This window comes from Poecilia mexicana, unplaced genomic scaffold (genome assembly GCF_051168715.1).
Source record: "Poecilia mexicana isolate PSO_F unplaced genomic scaffold, ASM5116871v1 scaffold_22, whole genome shotgun sequence".
In the NCBI taxonomy this organism is placed as follows: domain Eukaryota; kingdom Metazoa; phylum Chordata; class Actinopteri; order Cyprinodontiformes; family Poeciliidae; genus Poecilia; species Poecilia mexicana.
Window position 1 is genome coordinate 20,710,351 of NW_028263391.1, and position 18,281 is coordinate 20,728,631.

Below are 18,281 nucleotides of genomic sequence, written 5' to 3' on the forward strand. Positions count from 1 at the left end.
TCAAAGTTTACAGAAATAATATGAGAATAAAGTTGAAATAAAATGAGAATAAAGTCACATTACAGAAATAAAGTTGAAATACGAAAATTTACTCGTAATAGTCATATAATCACAAAAATCAAAGTATCAGAAGAAAGTTGTAATTTTATGACTCTTATATTTTATTTTCTAAAATTTCTAAGAAAAATCACAAATGAGAATATTTTCAAAAAGTGTTTTTTATTTCAGTCATCCATTCTGAGTTGTACAATGGTGTGTTAGAGTCAGGCTACGAGAATTTTTGTTTAAATACAAGAATTTAATCATATTAGCAGAAAAAAGACCCGAAAACTTCTTAAAATTACAAGAAAGAAGCAGAGTTATCAGTTCTGTATTTGAAGTGAACGCCATTTAAAAGTCCTGCTACTGATAATTTGAATTTTTAAATATTAAATATTGTTTTAAATATGTTAAAAATTAAGTAAAACAAAAAGTATAACTTCACAAGATGTTCAGCTTTTGAACATCTTGGTGTTCAAAAGCTGTTTTTGTTTTTCATACAGGAGTTTCCATAAAACTATTACTTTATTCTCTTACTCTGCACTGTAAATAAAATCTTATCAAGTATTTTTGGTTGAGTTACTAGTAAAAATATCTTATTACACTTGAAATAGGAAAAATTAACTTATAAGTAACTTTTCAGCAAGACATTGATTGTTTTAAGTCAATAATTCTTGAATATTAATACAAATTACTATTTCTACTGGCATATTTTTCATTAATAATATATTTTCCTCATGTTATAGTGAAAATCTGCCAGTTAATTTGTACTTTTTATCAATAAAACAAGCCGGTAAATCTTGCTGAAAAGTTACTTTAAGTTTAGTCTTATTTCAAGTTTACCAATATATTCGCACTAGAAACTAAACAAAAGTACTTTGTAATATTTTGTATTTTTGCAGTGTATTATTTTCTTGTATTATTTCAGATCCATTTTCATATTACTATATTTTTGTATTTTTTTTGACGTAAACAAAAACAATAGTAGCCAGGCCCTAATATTCAGCTGTGGAGTCACCTTTAATTCAAAGTGTAAATAAATAGAAGCATTAAAACAAGATGACCGCCTATCTGATCTATGGAAACCCAAAGGAACACATTGGTGGTGGGAAAAAAAAAAAAATCCAGATTTTCCATAAATTAAATATTCAAAAACGAAAAAGTCGGTCTATAAACTTGATTTACTTTAACAGAGTCAGAAGCTTTTGCTTTTTAGCAACAATAGAAAGTTTTCACAGTCGTCCTTCAAAATCAAAACATTTACCCAACTTTTAATCACCACTTTTACAGTAATTACTTTAAAATAGCAACAATTTGCTGTACAAGTATGAAAGGTGCTTCCTTCTGAAAACTAATCCAGCACAGTATCAGTGGATCCCATTTTGTTGGTTTTTTGGTCACATGGTTCAGCCGCGGCAGGCCGACGGGTCACATGGGGTAGAACTGCGACGCCGCCTCCGACGACTGGATCTCCACCTGTGCCATCTTGAACTGGGTGCACTGCAGCCATTTGCGCAGCGCGAACGGCGGCGCCCCGGATGTCTGGCCCTGCAGGCACTGATGGTTCACTCGGTTCTGGATGGCCTGGAGACGCAGCTGCAGCCCCGCCGACAGATGCTGGCGGACGGAGGAAAAACAAACGTCAGATCCGTTTGAAATGGCGTAAAAGTTCTGATTATTCCTCTAGGAATGTCAACTTGTGTTCATATTGTTTAATTGAGTCATTGGAGATCTGGACAGTGGAATGATTTTAATTCAGGACGGTTTGCTGTGATTTCTAACCATGGCAACAAGGTGTTTTTGTTTAGCTTTTTTTCTCCTGATGATCAAGGGATCATATCCCCTACTTCAACATCTCTTTATCCAGCTTTCTAAGCACAGTGGCGCTCCCAAAAGGGGGCCAGTTGGAGGACATGGCCCCCATCTTGAAAAAATAAAAACAAATGTAAAACCCAAGAAATTAATAAATACAAAATAAATATGTGAATTAATACATAATTTAACTAATACAATTATGTATATAGTTATGTTTTTTCTTGGCAGCTATTGAAGCGGATTAGCAGAGCTCGCAAACAAATAATGGTTTTATTCAGAACATGTTGATGTAGAATATTGTCTCTGCTTCCCTGAAATTGAGCTGTTAGCATGAATTTACAGCCACGAGACTTTGATACAGAAACACCTTCAGTCAGAGGCCTCTTCAGACTCACTCCAACACTGACTGCTACAGGAGACCCTTCCTACCCACAGGATCACCATCGACAATAACTCATAGATTGTATATGTCACGACATTTAAATTCCCCTTTGGGATAAATAAAGTTTTCTGAATTGAATGTGGAAGTCTTACCTTTAGGTTGGCCTGAATCATTGGCAGCCACATTGGAATTAACTAAAAAATAAAGGAATGAAAATTAATGTAAAGGGATGTAAAAAGTAAAGATTTCTTTTGGTTTTAATTTTCTGGACACACTTATATGTTTCTGAGTTGTACAACAGAGCATTAAGGTCAAGCTATGACAATTTTTTGTTTAATTACAAGAGTATAGTCACAATATTAGGAGAATAAAGATGAAATTTTACCAGAAGAAAACCTGGTCGATGGAGTTCTTTATTCAAAATGAACACAAAGTAATTTGATCCTGATGTGTTAAAGGATGAAACATTTTCTTATCTGTAAAACTTGTACTGCACAGTATTCCTCATTTTAATTTTTTTGTTATTTTTTGTGTATAAATTGTTACTTTATTCTGGTAATATTATGACTTGATTCTCTGAATAAAAAAAAACGCAGCCTGGCCCCAATATTTCATCAGTTTACCTCAGTTCAAATAAACCGAAGCTGTAAAACACTCTTGTGAAACAAGATGGCCGCGTTGGATATGCTGACATCCCTATAAACTAGGAGCTGATTGGTGAAAAAAAAAAAAAAAAAAAAAATCCAGATTTTCAAAAAATTAAATCTTCCAAAACCAAGATTTCAGCGCTAACTGATCGATATCAATGACTGTTTTCCACCTGATATTTTTAACATTTTGCTTTTTGGTCTCTTTAGGTCTATGGGTTCTGTTAAAGCGATTTCCTGATTTTAAAGGCCAGGAAGGGATCAGATTTACTCGGATTATGTTTGTCTGTCATTAAAATCAGTTTGATGATCAGAAACAAATAAGTGTGACAAAAGGTAAAAACGGCTGAAGTCTCCAATACTTTTTTTTAATTATTAAAGTTGAATCAAACCTTCACAAAGATGGTGGAGTTGCATTCCTGCAGGGCTTCCATCAAACTGATGACATGCAGACAAACCATCTCTACCATCTGAGAGACGAACATGAAAACATAATCTGTTATAATCTGACATGTAGGAGCTTATGACATCACAGGAGGTGAACCCTCACCACTTTGTTGTGGGCCATGAGCTGCAGGATGCTGGGAGTAACCCGACTCCAGAACTCCAGGCCCGTCAGGATGGCACTGGATGAGAACTCGGTCTGGTTCTGGTTCTGGAGCGACGGCGCGGCGGCCGCCTGCTCGCAGTAGATGGTCCACAGCTGGGCGAACATGAAGGCGTGGAACAGCGAGCACATGTGCAGCACCGACGTCTGCAGACGGCGGGGAAAATTAATTAATAAATTAAAACGTTTCCCCAAAGTAAAATGTTTAAGTTTTCAAACTTTTCAGTTTGGCTCCTGACTTTAATCTCAGAATATTAAGGTCAGAATTCAGATTTTAAAAAGTCAAAAGGCATAATTCTGAGATAAAATAAAGATTTCTGAGCTTAAATAATTAATTCTGAGACTTATTTGTGAACCAGAGCTGAATTGACTTGTAAGCGACCAGTGAGCGACAGATCAGTGTCATCCTGACCTTTGACTGCTCCGGGAAGCCGATCAGGATGACGATCAGATGGTCTGCGATGTGGGAGCCGGCGTCCAGCGGGATGGGCATGCAGGAGGTGGAGCCCTGGTGCAGGGCGCAGTGGGTCAGCGACCCCAGCAGCAGCCAGGACAGCTGCCGGATGTGGGACACGCACTCAATGAATTCCTTTGGCCTGCAAGCGGCAAACAAAGAGTGAATTCAGATTAACAAAGCGGCTCAGGAAGCGGGCGCCGCATCCATCATCCTCTCACTCTGCCGTCACAAAGGCAGCCATGCTGATGCGCCAAGATAATTTCAGCAGGCTTTAGTAAGCATCACTTGATGTGGAAGCCCTGTAAATTATTCAGAGAGCGAGCCACTGGGAAAACTCCTGATCCAACCAATGTAATCAATCTTATTTACAGTGCAGTAAAAGGTTTTTGTTGCCATTATAGATTTATTGTGTTTTTGCTTTTTTCCCTCCCATAGTTTAATGTTTTGCCAAATAAATGCTGTTAGATTCAAACCCAGTCCACATGTAGCCGGACATCTGGTAAAACAAATAAATACATTTTGATGCATTTTGGTCCTTCATCCACACATAAACTGTTTTATATCACTAAAAACGATTAAACTGGTGGATAATTGTACTGAAATTCCCTGAAAACCCACAATTAGCACCAGAACATTTATATAAACTAACCTTGGAGATCATAAGTAATAGATGACAGTAATGAAATAAGAGAGAAGGGTGAATATAACAAACTGAATAAACATTTATTTTATTATAGTTTTGAACTGGAATCCCAAGGCAGCAAGTGGTTCATGTGCCCCTGTGATCCGGCTCATTCTTCCTCCTAATAAGGACGTTGAGGCATGTTCCACACATCATGATGACATTTGGTTTGCACCCTCTTCACTACATAGCAACAATTTGAGCTCTTAAAAGCAACAGGAAGAGTGCAGGTAAACCAAATGGCAATGAAACTAATTTATTGGAAGAAATAAATGCAGAAAATAAATAAGTTGAAATAATCTTCCTGCATTAATGTCTTTATTGAAACCTTTTGTATTTTATCTTCAGGCTTGAATTCACTCCAAAACACCAAAAACCCAACAGCAAAACATTTAGACATGCAAATAAACACGTAATTCAATTCCTTTTTTAAATAAGGAAATTTAAAAAAATGCATTTTTTAATGAATTTGAAACGGATGAAGCTAAAACTTTGCAACTGAAGGAGCTCTGAGTAAAACAGGTTTATATACAAAGGTGTTTTCATGCAAAATGTTTATTTTATACAGTTTCAGCTTAATCACTAATCTGAATATGTAGATTTTTTTTAGCAAATTGTCCTTTTTAAAGCTACAATTAATGATGAATCAATTGCTAAATTAGTTGCTGATTATTTCAATAATTGATTAATCAGTACTAATTCGATATCGTTTCAGCACTAAATATGTTAATCTAAAGTTTCATCTCTGCAAGCAGAAATCCATCATAACTGGCAGAAATAAAAGCATTAAAGCAGTGTAACTTTTTGATAATATTCTATTTTTGACTATTTCAGAATAATTCTAACAGAATTTGTCTTTTCATTTGATCTGTTCATGATGTTAGGAGGTTTTGCAAGTGAAGCTTGTTTACTGCACCAATGAAAAGTCCCTTTTCCTTCTTTACTCTATAAACACCATTAGAACAAAACGTCTGCTCTGAATCCGGCCTTAGTGAGCGACGGGGTGGATGTTGTTGTCCTCACCCTTGCTGCATGGTGGAAGGCGGATGGTAAAGCCAGGGCAGATACCGAACCACAGCTTTGTTATCCCGATGGTTCCCTTTGCTGATCTCCATGGCTGCAACTTGTGCCAAACCCACTTTCAGGTTTCCCCCAAAGGTGTCCTCATGCAGCGGCTGACAGCACGCCTTCATGTGGTTCTGTCCATTCAGAAAGTGGGAAACATCACCAAAGAGATCAAATGTGATAAAAAAAAAATCTACCGGTGAGGTAAGACGTACTTTTAGTTTAGTTAGAGTATGCATATCTGCAATGAAGTCCAGCAGCTCGCTGGTGTACTGCCTCATGCACTCCATTGCTGCAGTCGTACACTGTAGGGGAAGAAAACAGCTTATCTTTATAGAGGTCCGTCTGTTCTTCCTGCTGTTTTATTGGGCTCGGCTTAATAGTGTTGTAACACACACGGTTTTAAGTCTCACCCCCGGCAGCGTGGAGATCATGTGCTTCTGGATGATGGTGGATTCTGCCAGACGCGTTCCTATATCTGCACAAACAAACTGGCAACATTCACAGCATTTTAAAGAGCTGCATTCATTATCTACTACGACTGCAACGATTATTTTAGCAATTATTCTATCAAATATTCTGGCAATTAATCGATTAATCAGATAAAAACTGTCACTTTCTGCAGATTTTGAGGATTTGTTTTATCTTAAATGTAAAATGTATGTATTGTTTGTATAGTTTTGGCTTTATTACTGCTTTTATTGTGTTGTTCTTTCACCAAATTACGTTAATGATTAATTGATTACTAAATTAGATTAATCACAATTAATCTGATTAATCGATTTAGAGATTTACCAAAATGAACAGATCTTTTCTTCTTTTTTTTTTACCTGGACCAGCAGTAGCAAGTTTGTATCAGGCAAAGGAGACTTGAACTTGAGAGCCTGCAGAAGCTCCAACACCACAATGCGGGACATGTAGAACTTATCTCGCTCCTGGATGAGAGGGGATGGAGAGGCGAGTAAATGTACTGGAGCAGCAAGACTGCCTTTTTCTATTATCACTCTTCCTTACTCATGCTGCGCGGAGAGCATAAACTCTGTGGCTTGAAAAGAGGGGGAAGGACAGGCAGCGGGAGGGAGCGGAGGGCAGGCAGGGAGACTGAGAATAGCGAAGCTGAGGAGTAGATTTAGGCCAGTCCAGATCTCTCCTCCCAGAGTCCCAGGCAGCTCAGATGAGGCTGTCAGGCTGCCTTCTCCCTCCCCGAGGAAAGGCTGCTCTCTTTGTTCATCCCTTCCACACAAAGCCCAGCTGCCTGTTTACAAACCACACTGTCATCTTACAGTTTGCCTCTCTCTTTCTTCCTTCCTCTTTGCGGTCGTGTTTGCTCATGTCTCTTTTTGCTCCTGCAGAACTGACGTTCCTCCCTGTGTGTCCATGCGCGTACCTGTTCGCCGCTCTCTTATAATTAAAAGTTAACGGAGCGTGCCGTTTTGGTAAATAGCGAATCAAGCGGCTGTTCTTAAGCCCCGGTAAGACAGTCTGGTCAAACAGTGTGCAGTGCAGCAGCGAGAAATGGTGCATGAGATGAGAAATGTTCGATGCAACCTAATGGGTTTCCTTATAGAAACGTCTTAAACTACTTTGAATAATTAAGTAAGCTTATTGTACGGATTGATAACTTGGATCAACTGGAATGCATGTATGATTGAGTTTAAATTTGATTTTTTTTTATGTAAAGTGTCATGAGGCAACAATTGTTGTGAATTGACACTATGTAAATAAATTTAATTTTATTATTTTTTAATAATATTATTTTTAATGTAGTCACAACAGCTTTCCTCTGTTCTTTATCCACCACCACAATGTCCGGTTGGTTCGCCATTACCATCTTGTCTGTCTGGATCTGGAAGTCCCACAGGATCTTGGTGGGGGAACACCCCATATTCTGCACAGATATTCACCACTTGGTTATGTCGTTCCATGTACGCCGTTATGTGCTGGACTGTCTTCAGGGGCCTCCTTGGTGGGGATCGTTCTCAATGCTGCATTCACATCTTCAGTGAGACTTTCTGATGGTACTTCACTCAGCCGTCGGGGTTGTCTGGTGTTCATTCGGGCCGTGATTCTCTCTCTCAGGTCAGCTGCTGCCTCGTTCAGCTCTGATGGTTCGTTCATTACTGGGGCTACATACCCAGTCTCTGGGGTAGTTGTGGTTAACTCCCCCCTGTCCTGACATCCAGGCTCCTCCCCCTTGCCGTAGCATTTGTGTTGTACCTCGTCAATCTCAAGTTGTGATGCAGTTGCCGTTTGCGGATGTTGGAACACTGAGCTACTAGTTGTTTGGCAGTCATTGTAGACTGGGGATGTCGAACTAGCCCCTCTGGCTAGGGTTACTTGAGTAGTAGCATTCCAACAGATCCATGTTTTCGTCTCTCGCCCATTTCCGTCTTGTTCCAGTAGCCCATTTGTCATCAAGGTGCTCTGGTTCCCCAGCACCTGACGCAGACCTTGTTTGGCCGGGCGACGTCTGAGCCGGCATGTCGTGCTCATCAATGTCTCTCATGGTATGAGGTAGGCTATATAGCTCCAAGGGTCTTGCCTAAGGACCCACACTGCATAGCTCAATTTCACTGTTGTAACTTTTTGCCCCAGCCTGGATTCGAACCCGGGTCTCCCGGGTGGAAGACTGGTGACTTACTCATTGAGCTATAAAGTTAAACTTTTTGCACAAAATCATTCTTAGATAATGAGATTTTACAGCATTAAAACCAGCTGACCAAATGTGCTAGAGCTACCATTGGGTTGCTAAGCAACCGACTGGGTTTCTCTGGGGTTGCTAGGCAACGGGCAGGGCTTATAATCGCGTTACATTCCGAAGGTTTTTGAAACAGCTCATTTTCTAGACACCTAAAAACATTAAATTATTGTCAAAAAACCATTTGAGCACTTGGGTTGAAGGAAAGACCAAATCGGAAGTACAACAATGTGCAAAATTTAAATTTTGCATTACAGGTTCCCTAATCCACTCAATCCAATGGTTCCTGCTTTTCAAAACATAAACAACATCCTGTTGTATTATAATACAGAAAGTGATCCTTACCATTATGAAAATATCTGACAACTTTGGAGAAACTGGACTCCATTGTCAGTGTTTGGTACATAAAGCCATTTTCTGGAAACAACTTTTTTGGCTCCTGTGTTTAGAATCTGAAATAAAAGCATTTTTTCTAGTTTCGACTGCAAATATCTTACTGCACTTAGGAGTAACTTTTAAGGGAGACATAAGAGCTGGTTTTTAGTCAATAATTTTAAAGTGCTGGTTCCACTGGCAGATTTTTATAACAAGACGTTTTTCTTATAAGTGAAAATATCTGCCTGTGTAGCTGGTCCTTTGGACAGCAGGACCAAAAACATTGCTGGAGTTCAACACATTCTGTTGAAGCAGCTGCAGGTTTGGAATTGCAGTGTTTGTAAGGTGAGAAATTAAACAGAGTGGAAAATCAATACAACAGGCGACATAAAGCATGTGGTGCTGACAGTGGTGGAGACCAGGGCAGGCTCCATCTCTGTCACACAGAAATGCACCATACATCACCTGCTCCGGCACACAAACTAATCTCGTCAATCAATACCGCCTGATTATTTACTTCATCATCTCTGACATGAGGCCACATTTCTAGCTGAGTGGAGCGCCGGGGAAGCAGGAGCGTCACCTAAAAGTGATGAGCGAGATGCCAGCAGATTGCAGCAAACTGGTTTAACTCCTAACATCCCGGGCCAAACCGGGTTCTTTTACCCACTTTGTAATTGGCCCTCCGATTCTCTTTTCCTGAAGTGAAATTCAAACACTTTTCAAGCTTTGTCATGGTAAGTTTTCAAACTTTTACACCAGCCTGGTGTAAAAGGGGCCAGCGGGTTTTTAGAGGGGACAATGGCCCTTCCTGGCCCCCCATAGGGGAGTCACTGCTAACAACACAACCAAAAAGAAACAATCCACCCCATAAAATCCACAAAACACACCAAAGGATGGCATTATGACAGTGTATTAGGGCCATACTCAAAAAATAAAATTACAAGACTAAGCTCATAAGATTGCGAAAATAAAATTGTATGAAAAAAGTCTAAATAATATGAGAATAAAGTCATAATATTAGGAGGATGAAGTTGTACAAAAGAGTAATATCTTTACAAAAATAAAGTCATAATATTTTGAGAAAAAAGTCATAATATTATAACTTTATTCTTGTAATTTTATTGTTTTTATTTCCTAAACGTGGCCCTAATCCTCCATGTTATCATAACGTCAAAAAATAGCATTAAAATGTAAAACATCTTTAGAAAGATGGATAAAATTGCTGGGCTGCAGCATTTAATTTTTCAAACTGTTTGTTTTTCCCTGTGTGGAGATGAAGAGGTTTCTGACTAAAGCACCTTGTTGAAGGCTTTGTAGCAAAGTCCACACAGTTCGACGAGGTAGGAGAGGCTGAACGATCCGTACTGGATGACGAAGCTCAGCAGCTTAGAGAAAGGCTCCAGCAGACTCTGCAACATTTCAGCACGTTTCACCTTTAACAGATAAACTTCACATCTAGTTACATTTCAAATGTTCTGCTTTGAACTTACCCGAGTTGCGTTTGTAGTTGGGATCTTTAGAAGACAAATAATAATCCTTAAACTGGAATCCATTGGGCACTGTAGAGAGACACATTGCAACGTATTTCACTAACATTTATTTTATTCTGTCAATTATTTTGTCAATTAATTGATTATTCTAATGATTAATCTGATAAAATGGCACTTTCTAAAGATTTTTCATTTAACCATTCCAATACTAGAAATATCTTAAAATATGCAAATAAAGAAACAATTTAATTTTTTTAAATAAGAAAATAAACATTTTATTGCCTAAAATCCAATAACATAGCATTCCTTCAGTGAATTTGAATTGGATCAAGTGAAAGTTATGCCATTTGAGGAGTTTTGGGTAAAACATTTTGACACACAAAAGGTTTTATTAATCTTAAATGCATATATATTTTGTACAGTTTTGTCTTAATTACTGCTCTCAGTGTGTTGTTCTTCCAGCAAATGGCCTTTTCTCCAGTTAACGATTAATCAATTGCTAAATTATTTGGCGATTAATCCAATTAATCGTTTCAGCCTCATATTTGACCACCATAGGCTGTTATCATGCTTTAAAAAATGGAGCTCAAACCCAAACATCTGGTCCTGTTCCTGGATGTTGCATGCTGACTAATTTGACATCCAAGGTTAAAAGCATCAGAGTCAAATCAATTACAATTTTAAGACTCTCCTATTGAACCAGACAAGGACACCGCTGGATGCTTTTTCCTTCAGCTGTAATCACATTAAAGCATATCAGCCCATGACTGAGTGAGCGGGAGAATTGATATCTACCTTCAGAGGAAGCACGCAGGGCAGCTTTGTGAGGAAGGTCTGGAACTGGTTGCAGATGGTCGTCCACAGGTTGCTGGGAGAGTCCATGGGGAGAGCCTCCATGAAGGTAGCAATGTTCTCCAAGCAGTGCAGCATGGTGCCCCCTGCTGGCAGACTCTTTTTGTTGTTTAAGCCCTATGGATAAAAACAAAGCAGGCTTATGTAATATAGTTCTTTTAAGACAGAATATTTCCATTTAGGTGATCATTTAGCTCTGATTTATCAGTGTTTATGATGTAATCACATGGCTGTAGACAACTCATGCAGCTATTTTTTAAATTATTTTATATAACAATAACAACAATAAACATTAACATGTTTATTGAAATGTTTAGACAGTTTAAAGACTTCTGCAGCCAGATCCAAGAAAAGCTTATTGTTTGACAAGTGCTCCCTCTGCTGGTTGTACCTCAAGCAGCATGTTGAGAGCAGCAACAGAGCTCAGCTCATTGAAGTCTATCAAAGACAATGCAAGAGTTCGCAGGAAACTCCCATCTGTGAAGATATTAAGAAAGAAATGATTTTATTCCCTGCAGGATCGGGCCTAGTCCACATGTAGCTGGATATCTGGGGAAAAAAAAAACAACATTTTAATGTGTTTTGGTCTTTCATCCACAAAAAAAAACACCCTTGTTTAGTATCGCTAGGCCTGTCGCGATAAACGACGTATCAATTAATCACACGATAAATTAAACCTATCGATCTCATTTTAATTATCGGTTTTATCGTCTCTTTCTGCCTTTTTTTCTTGCTGTTGATGACACCGAATGAAAAAAGGCTCAGCTCCGGTGCTCTCCACTGACCCTCCCTTCCTATTTCCTTAGTGTAATGTCCAGCGCACACTACAAGAGTTGTCGGCCCATTTTCAAAACCTGAGACACATTAGCCGACAAAAATCCTAGGTATAATGGTTCTATCGTGCCGTGTGGTGTCCAGTTAACTAATTTTAAGATCAGGCATTAATCAATGCTTTACTAGAATCTACCTGTGATGCATGTGGCTAGAGTCAGCATAAAGTTCTGACTGAATGAAAATCATTGTAACCTATTTATGTCACATTAAGAAGAACAGCTGAAAACTTACAGGGTTTATCAACTGCGGTAGAAATTTGGCTCCAACTCCTCTCCTTGTCATTTCTACATTCTTTGCACGAAATGCTGAATAAATATTAATGTTGTTTCCACAAATCATCTCCGATGTCCACTGGACTTCAGGTTGCACCGTGTCAGCTGTTTGGGATTCCCCTCAGTAATTTACCCTCAGAAAGCAGCAGGAGAAGGTTAAGCTCCCAGTCGGGGAAAACCCCACACACACAGTAGGATGATCGGTTACGAAATCACTAGCGACAATCTTAGATCGGCCAACGATCATAAGGGCAAAATGGGGGCAAAAAATCGTGTAGTATGAACTACTGCATCAGGTAGTCGGATGTGCCCATCTTCTTTAAATCTAGTGATTACTGAAGATACATACAGACTTTAATCTGCACTCTTTTGGTTGAATGCAGTATTTATTTCCACTTTGGGTTTATGTTGTTTAGTTTTTATTTAAGTAAGCTTTTTGTTAATGGAGACTGAGAATGAATTTTATTTTTGTTTTTGATTTGTTTGTTTATTTAGTTTATCAGTTCCAGTATTATGTGTTCTTTTGAAAATATAGTGTTTCTATCTATGGCAAGAAATCACATGCATTCTTAGTCAATATTATCGTTTATCGCAATAATTTTTTAGACAATCGCTCAGCAAAATTTGTTATCGTGACAGGCCTAAGTATCACAAAAAACAATTATTTATAAAATATAAATAAAATTTAAAAAAACTCTGCATTTGTGCTTACTGTCAAACAATGGACCAACAGTCTACAGAGCTAAATTAGAGCCATAAAGTTTTCTCAAACTTTATTTATTTTTTTTAAAAATTGACTGAAAAGAAAATATTTGAAACAAAAAATATTTTAAAACTGAAAAAAAAAACTAAGAAAAAAAATTAAATGGAAAAAAGAGATTTGAATCTGGAAAAAAGTTTGAAACTGAAAATTTTTCTTGTTTAATTAATATTGAAAATAAAAATTGACACTAAAAGATCTTTATGGCCCCAATTTATCTCCATAGCTTCTCCCTTATGCGTTTGACACATTTAAAACGTCACTTTAGGGCGGATTTGTGAGGGTTCATTTGCTGGAAAACTTTTCTGACATCAATTGCTGGTGGATATATATATATTTTTTTATTGATCTGGTGGAGATATTTGTTTGTTTGTACTTAAACCCAGCTGGGTGTGTACGAGGCTTCAGACTGACTTTGGGTAAAAAGAAGCAGCAGACCTTTGATGTTGCTCTGGAAGAGCTGCGGTAAGATGCCGTTAGGGGCCAGCTGGTGAAACATGCAGCGCAGGAACTGCTTGGCCACGCCTGCTACGTTTCCAGGGATCAACATGCTGAAAAACAGAAAAAGTATTTCTGCATCCACACCTGAACACCTGGAGCTTTAAACTGTCTTACCTCTCAGCTTGTCCAGAGAAATTGCCACTCGACGCCAGCCTACAGAGGTCAAAGCAACAGATGCGGACTCAGGGAGGAATTATGCATGATGGTTATGAAACCATGAAGTGGTGTGTGGATGGAGCTGCAGCGCCCTACCTGCCCACAGACTGCATGATGTCGAGAAGCATGGGAGCGGCCAAATCCGGGCTCAGGTGGATGAACATCGATAGAACTACGACTGCCAGCGCCAGAGTCTCCTCGTCGTATTCCTCCAGCACAGCGGCGCAGTCCCGACACCTTAGGCGAGGAACAAAAAATACAACAAGTGATTCTGGGTATCAAACTCTGGTTTACATCCAGGTGGAGGCGATGAATTATTCACCGGTCAGACATGGTGGTGGGCTGCTCGTCGATGAACTCCTCAGGTGCCGGAACAAACATGCTGACTGTGCTCGGCGCTGACAGCAAGCTGGTTTTTGTGGGACCTATTAAAGAGAAGATGTGATTCAGTTTTTGTTTTATCATCTCAGTAGGGCTGGGCGATACAAATAAAAAATTTTAAAAATCTGATTTTTTTCCCTACCAGATCTATGATTAGAGCCACTGTAGATAAGAAAGAAAAAAATAGTAAATTTCCACCAAAAAACTCAGAAATTTTCTAGAAAAAATGTGGAAATTTGAGTCATGCAGAAAATTTCTAAAAGTAAAAAAAGTGACTCTTGAAACTTAGACATTTCCATATTTTTTCTAGAATATTTAAGAGATCAATCTCAAAATTTTAGTTTTTTTCTAACATTTTTTTTGTCTTTTCAAACTCACAAATTTCCAAGTGTTTTTCTAGAATATTTCTGAGATTAATTTAAAAAATTTTCAGTTTTTTACTGCAAAATTTCACTTTTCATATTCAGAAATTTCCATGGTTTATTTAGAAAATAAGATTAATTCCAAAGTTTCTCATTTTTTAAAACAAATTTTATAATTTGAAACTCAGAAATGTCCTGAGTGAATTGGTGAAAAAAAAAATCCAGACTTTCCTTAAGTTAAATCTTCAAAAATTAAAAAATTAATTAATAAAAATTGATCAGTTTCCCAGCCCTACATCTCATTTGACGTAATTTCCTGAAAACATTTCGTTGCTACAGAGAAAAGTCCTGACCGGTCTCCCAGGTGCAGATGTTGTGCGGCGCACTGGACTGGTGCTCCAGCTGCCTCTTCATCAGCTGACTCATCGTCAGGGCGCCCAGAGAGCCTCGCTTCGCCTGCCGGTACTGAGCTGAAGGTCACACAGCACAAAAAAAATACTAACAGTCACATAATGCTTAGGAAGGTGACAATATTTTAAGAGTTATAACCAAATGTTAACACATATCGTACAGAAAGAAACAATCCTATTTTTTCTGACTGTCTAACATTAAATCAGATTAAACTTAAACTTTTTCTCTTTTAGACAATTCAAGATTACCAAAGTTGTTTGTATTTGCTGAAAGCCAGAATAAGGGAAGAGCAAACAAGTTACTTAATAAATGTGCTGGAGTTCCGCTGGGGTTGCTAGGTAACGGGGCTGAGCTTGGCAGGGGTTGCTAGGTAACGGGGCTGAGCTCGGCAGGGGTTGCTAGGTAACGGGAGAAAATACATTGAATGTAACTAATTGGGAGGTTTTTGAAATGGCTTATTTCCAGACACCAAATAAACATTAAATTATTGCCAAAAAATGTCTGTGTGATTTATTTTAAGCTCTTGGGCTGTTTGTTTAGAAGTAGTTGACACCTAAATAGAAATAAATTTTGCGTAGTAAGTCCCCATTTAAGTCGAAGTTAATGTCATTCAGAGAGAAAATGGGTTTTATGTATTTTTAAGCGTATGGGAAATGGTTTTAGAAGTTCGTCAAACAGATTTTGTGGAGGAGTTTGTGATTCCTACTTGACACTGAGGAGCGATGGCTCGTTTCAGGCAGAGCAGCTTCAAGAGTTGGAGCTGAAGCCGATTCCCTGGGCTTTTCCAACGCAGACATGCCTTTGTGATCTGCAGGAAAATGGAGAGAACATATGCATTACAATATATTTGTTATTACAATACTATTACTGTCGGAAGAAATGCACCACTCCGAATGAAAACAACCAATCAGAGCCAGGAGGAGGGCCTTAGTGCCGTCTTTCAATCTCATGTTAAATGTACCAATGGTGGAGAAACAGCTTATAGTTACAGGAAAACTGTTTAACTGTTCTCCTGTAGCATTCTTGACTGGCTCTACTAGAGGGGTGATTATCAGCGCTAAGACCCCCTCCTGGCTCCGACTGGTTGTTTCTAGATAGCGTTGAGAGAAAACAATGTAATATAAATTGATTATTTTTCATCCACTTAATGATAGCTTCAACAAATATGCAAAAAAATATTTTTTACAGAAGTTACATACCGCAGCTAAAACTTCAGGGATCTGTGTCAACTATTAGACATTTGCTCCAGTGTTCCTCTCCAACAAGCTGAGCTAATGACCGTTTTATTCCAGCTCTTACCCGTTTCAGTCGCCGCCTCTCCTCCCAGCTTGTCGAACGTGTTGAATGAAATGTCCAGGTATTCCCTCTGGATGGCGCTCACGGCGATCTTCCGCTGCTTCCGCTGCCGAGGAACGATCTGGATTTTGAACTCTGCTTCATCGTTATCGTCTGTGTTGTCAGGTTTGGGCTCGCTATCGGCTTCGTCCCCCATGTCGTCGTCTTCCTCGTCGTCTCCATCCTCCTCTTCGTCGTTGCTGTCCGTCTTGCTTCTCTCTGGCGAGGAAAGCGGCTCGGCTTTGTCCTCCGGGATGTCCAGGAAGACGGTCCTGCCGGAGGGACTGGAGCCGATCACAGAGGAGTCGTCTAACGAGGAGTCGGGGACATTCGGAGTCTTCCTCAGCAGATCTCTCTTCTGCTTCAGGGTCATCGGGCTTTCATAGGAAACGTTCTCCAGGCGTTCAGGGATTTCTAAAGAGGCGCTTGGAGTCAAACCTTTGAGTTTCCTCTCTGAAGATGGCGGCTCTTTTCCAACCACAGCATCGTTTTTTTCACTGGAGCAGTCCTCAACGCTCACCTGAACCACAGGAGACAACCGCAACGTGTTGCTGCTAGCAGGGGACGCCGAGACCTTCGGACTCCCGCTGAACCTGGAGCCTATGATGGTGTTGAGGTCGAACTCTTCGTCGCTCTCCACGATCCTCAGCGGAGGCAGCGGTTCGAACACCAAGGAGTCGCTGTCGGACATGGAGAGCAGAGAGTGTTTTTCTGGAATGGAGGTGCAGTCTGACGACAGGTCGATGAGGTCCTGGTCCTCTTTCTCCTGAGCCGACCCTTCTAACGAGCCCTGGTCCAGTTTGTCCTCGAACGTCTCCATGCAGCTGAGCCGGACCTCTGGGATGACGGGTTTGGCCGTGTCCGACTGCCCGCCACGGGAACCTCGGCGATCCACGGGATCAACCCGAAACGAAGAACCGTCGCAGGATCCCTTCCCCTGATGCCTGCGGGAGGAGAGGACCGCAGCGGGCGCCTGCATGTCGCAACGATCGATGCAGGACTTCCTGCGGTGTTCGTCCAAACTGAAAAGGATGGAGTCCGTGTTGGAAATGTCCAGAGACTTTTGCTTATGCATGGCCTGGAGGCGCTTCTTCCTGGTGCTCTCCTCCCTGACGCAGTGCAGGATGCTGTCCTGGAGCGCGCTGGCTTCACGGTACTCAGACAGCTCGATTTCACCTGACGCACAGAACAAAAATGAAGCTGTTTGGACAGTGTCTCGCTGGCTCCATCAGAGCTCTCACAGCATCACAAAGTTCATAAAAAGTTGTGTGTCATGATAACATGTTGAATCAAGAGCTCTTCTACAAAATGGCCGGATGTAATTTCCCCAAAATGCCGAATACGTATCCGCTCCCAAGTATAAGCGGATCATCTCTCCAAAGGATGAATAATATGCTAACGTCTCCTCTGATGGCTAATAGATGATGACGCCATGGCTGAATCATCCATCACTGCTGCTATTTTTAATGACTTATCACGTAAACAAGCTTATTTACGTGTGATTTTAATTTTATTTCTTATTTAACAGAAACACCACAGTTGCAAAATCGTGCTTTTGTATTTCAACAACAGCAGAATATAGACAAACATTTGCAAACGCGGCTACTTATGTGGTTTATAAAGGTGAAAACTTCTTACTTCTCTTGGCGTTCAGCTCCACTGGCTGATACTTCACAGACTTGCTGCCTCCAATCCTTTTCAAACGGGCAAAAAATGTCTGGGACTCCCTGTTGGCAGCTCCAGTTGGAGTGTCATGGACGTCTGACTCATCAAAGACGCTGTCTTCCTCTGACGTAGAGAAACAATACAGGACATTTATCAAAGATGATCTATTATACTTCCTTGAACAGGTTAGGATTGGTCCATGGTGATACAAAACATGTTCATTACGTTTTTGCACAAAATAATTTTAGATAATGAGATTTTAGTCCTTCATTCCTCCTGTCACTTTAAATCCAAATAAGCTGCTTCTGGTCACGGCCTCCAACTCAACGTTTACACTCACACGTGAAAATGTCTGCAAAATGATGAGTGACTATACTACAGATTTGAAAAGCAGAAGTGGAGCCTCCTGTACAGCCAACAAGAATGCAGCAAATGGTTTCTGGTAAGTGTCAACAATAAAACACTTGTCTTTTTCAGCAGCCATTGTACATT

The 18,281-nt window shown here is 39.8% G+C and overlaps 1 protein-coding gene across 1 annotated transcript in view; it reads right to left on the reverse strand.

Annotated features, from left to right (window-relative positions):
* Positions 1-202: 202 nt before the first annotated feature.
* The window catches only part of unc79 (unc-79 homolog, NALCN channel complex subunit), a 56,240-nt gene continuing 38,161 nt past the window's right edge, over positions 203-18,281 (reverse strand). Inside the window, 21 exon segments of the mRNA XM_088002852.1 lie at positions 203-1,656; positions 2,389-2,430; positions 3,276-3,353; positions 3,434-3,637; positions 3,903-4,086; positions 5,653-5,828; positions 5,910-5,999; positions 6,108-6,185; positions 6,525-6,629; positions 10,069-10,179; positions 10,261-10,329; positions 11,056-11,229; positions 11,504-11,589; positions 13,417-13,529; positions 13,594-13,632; positions 13,732-13,872; positions 13,958-14,060; positions 14,732-14,848; positions 15,496-15,597; positions 16,089-17,300; positions 17,763-17,912. Coding sequence (XP_087858978.1) covers positions 1,468-1,656; positions 2,389-2,430; positions 3,276-3,353; positions 3,434-3,637; positions 3,903-4,086; positions 5,653-5,828; positions 5,910-5,999; positions 6,108-6,185; positions 6,525-6,629; positions 10,069-10,179; positions 10,261-10,329; positions 11,056-11,229; positions 11,504-11,589; positions 13,417-13,529; positions 13,594-13,632; positions 13,732-13,872; positions 13,958-14,060; positions 14,732-14,848; positions 15,496-15,597; positions 16,089-17,300; positions 17,763-17,912 — 3,563 coding nt within the window. The 3' untranslated portion in view covers positions 203-1,467.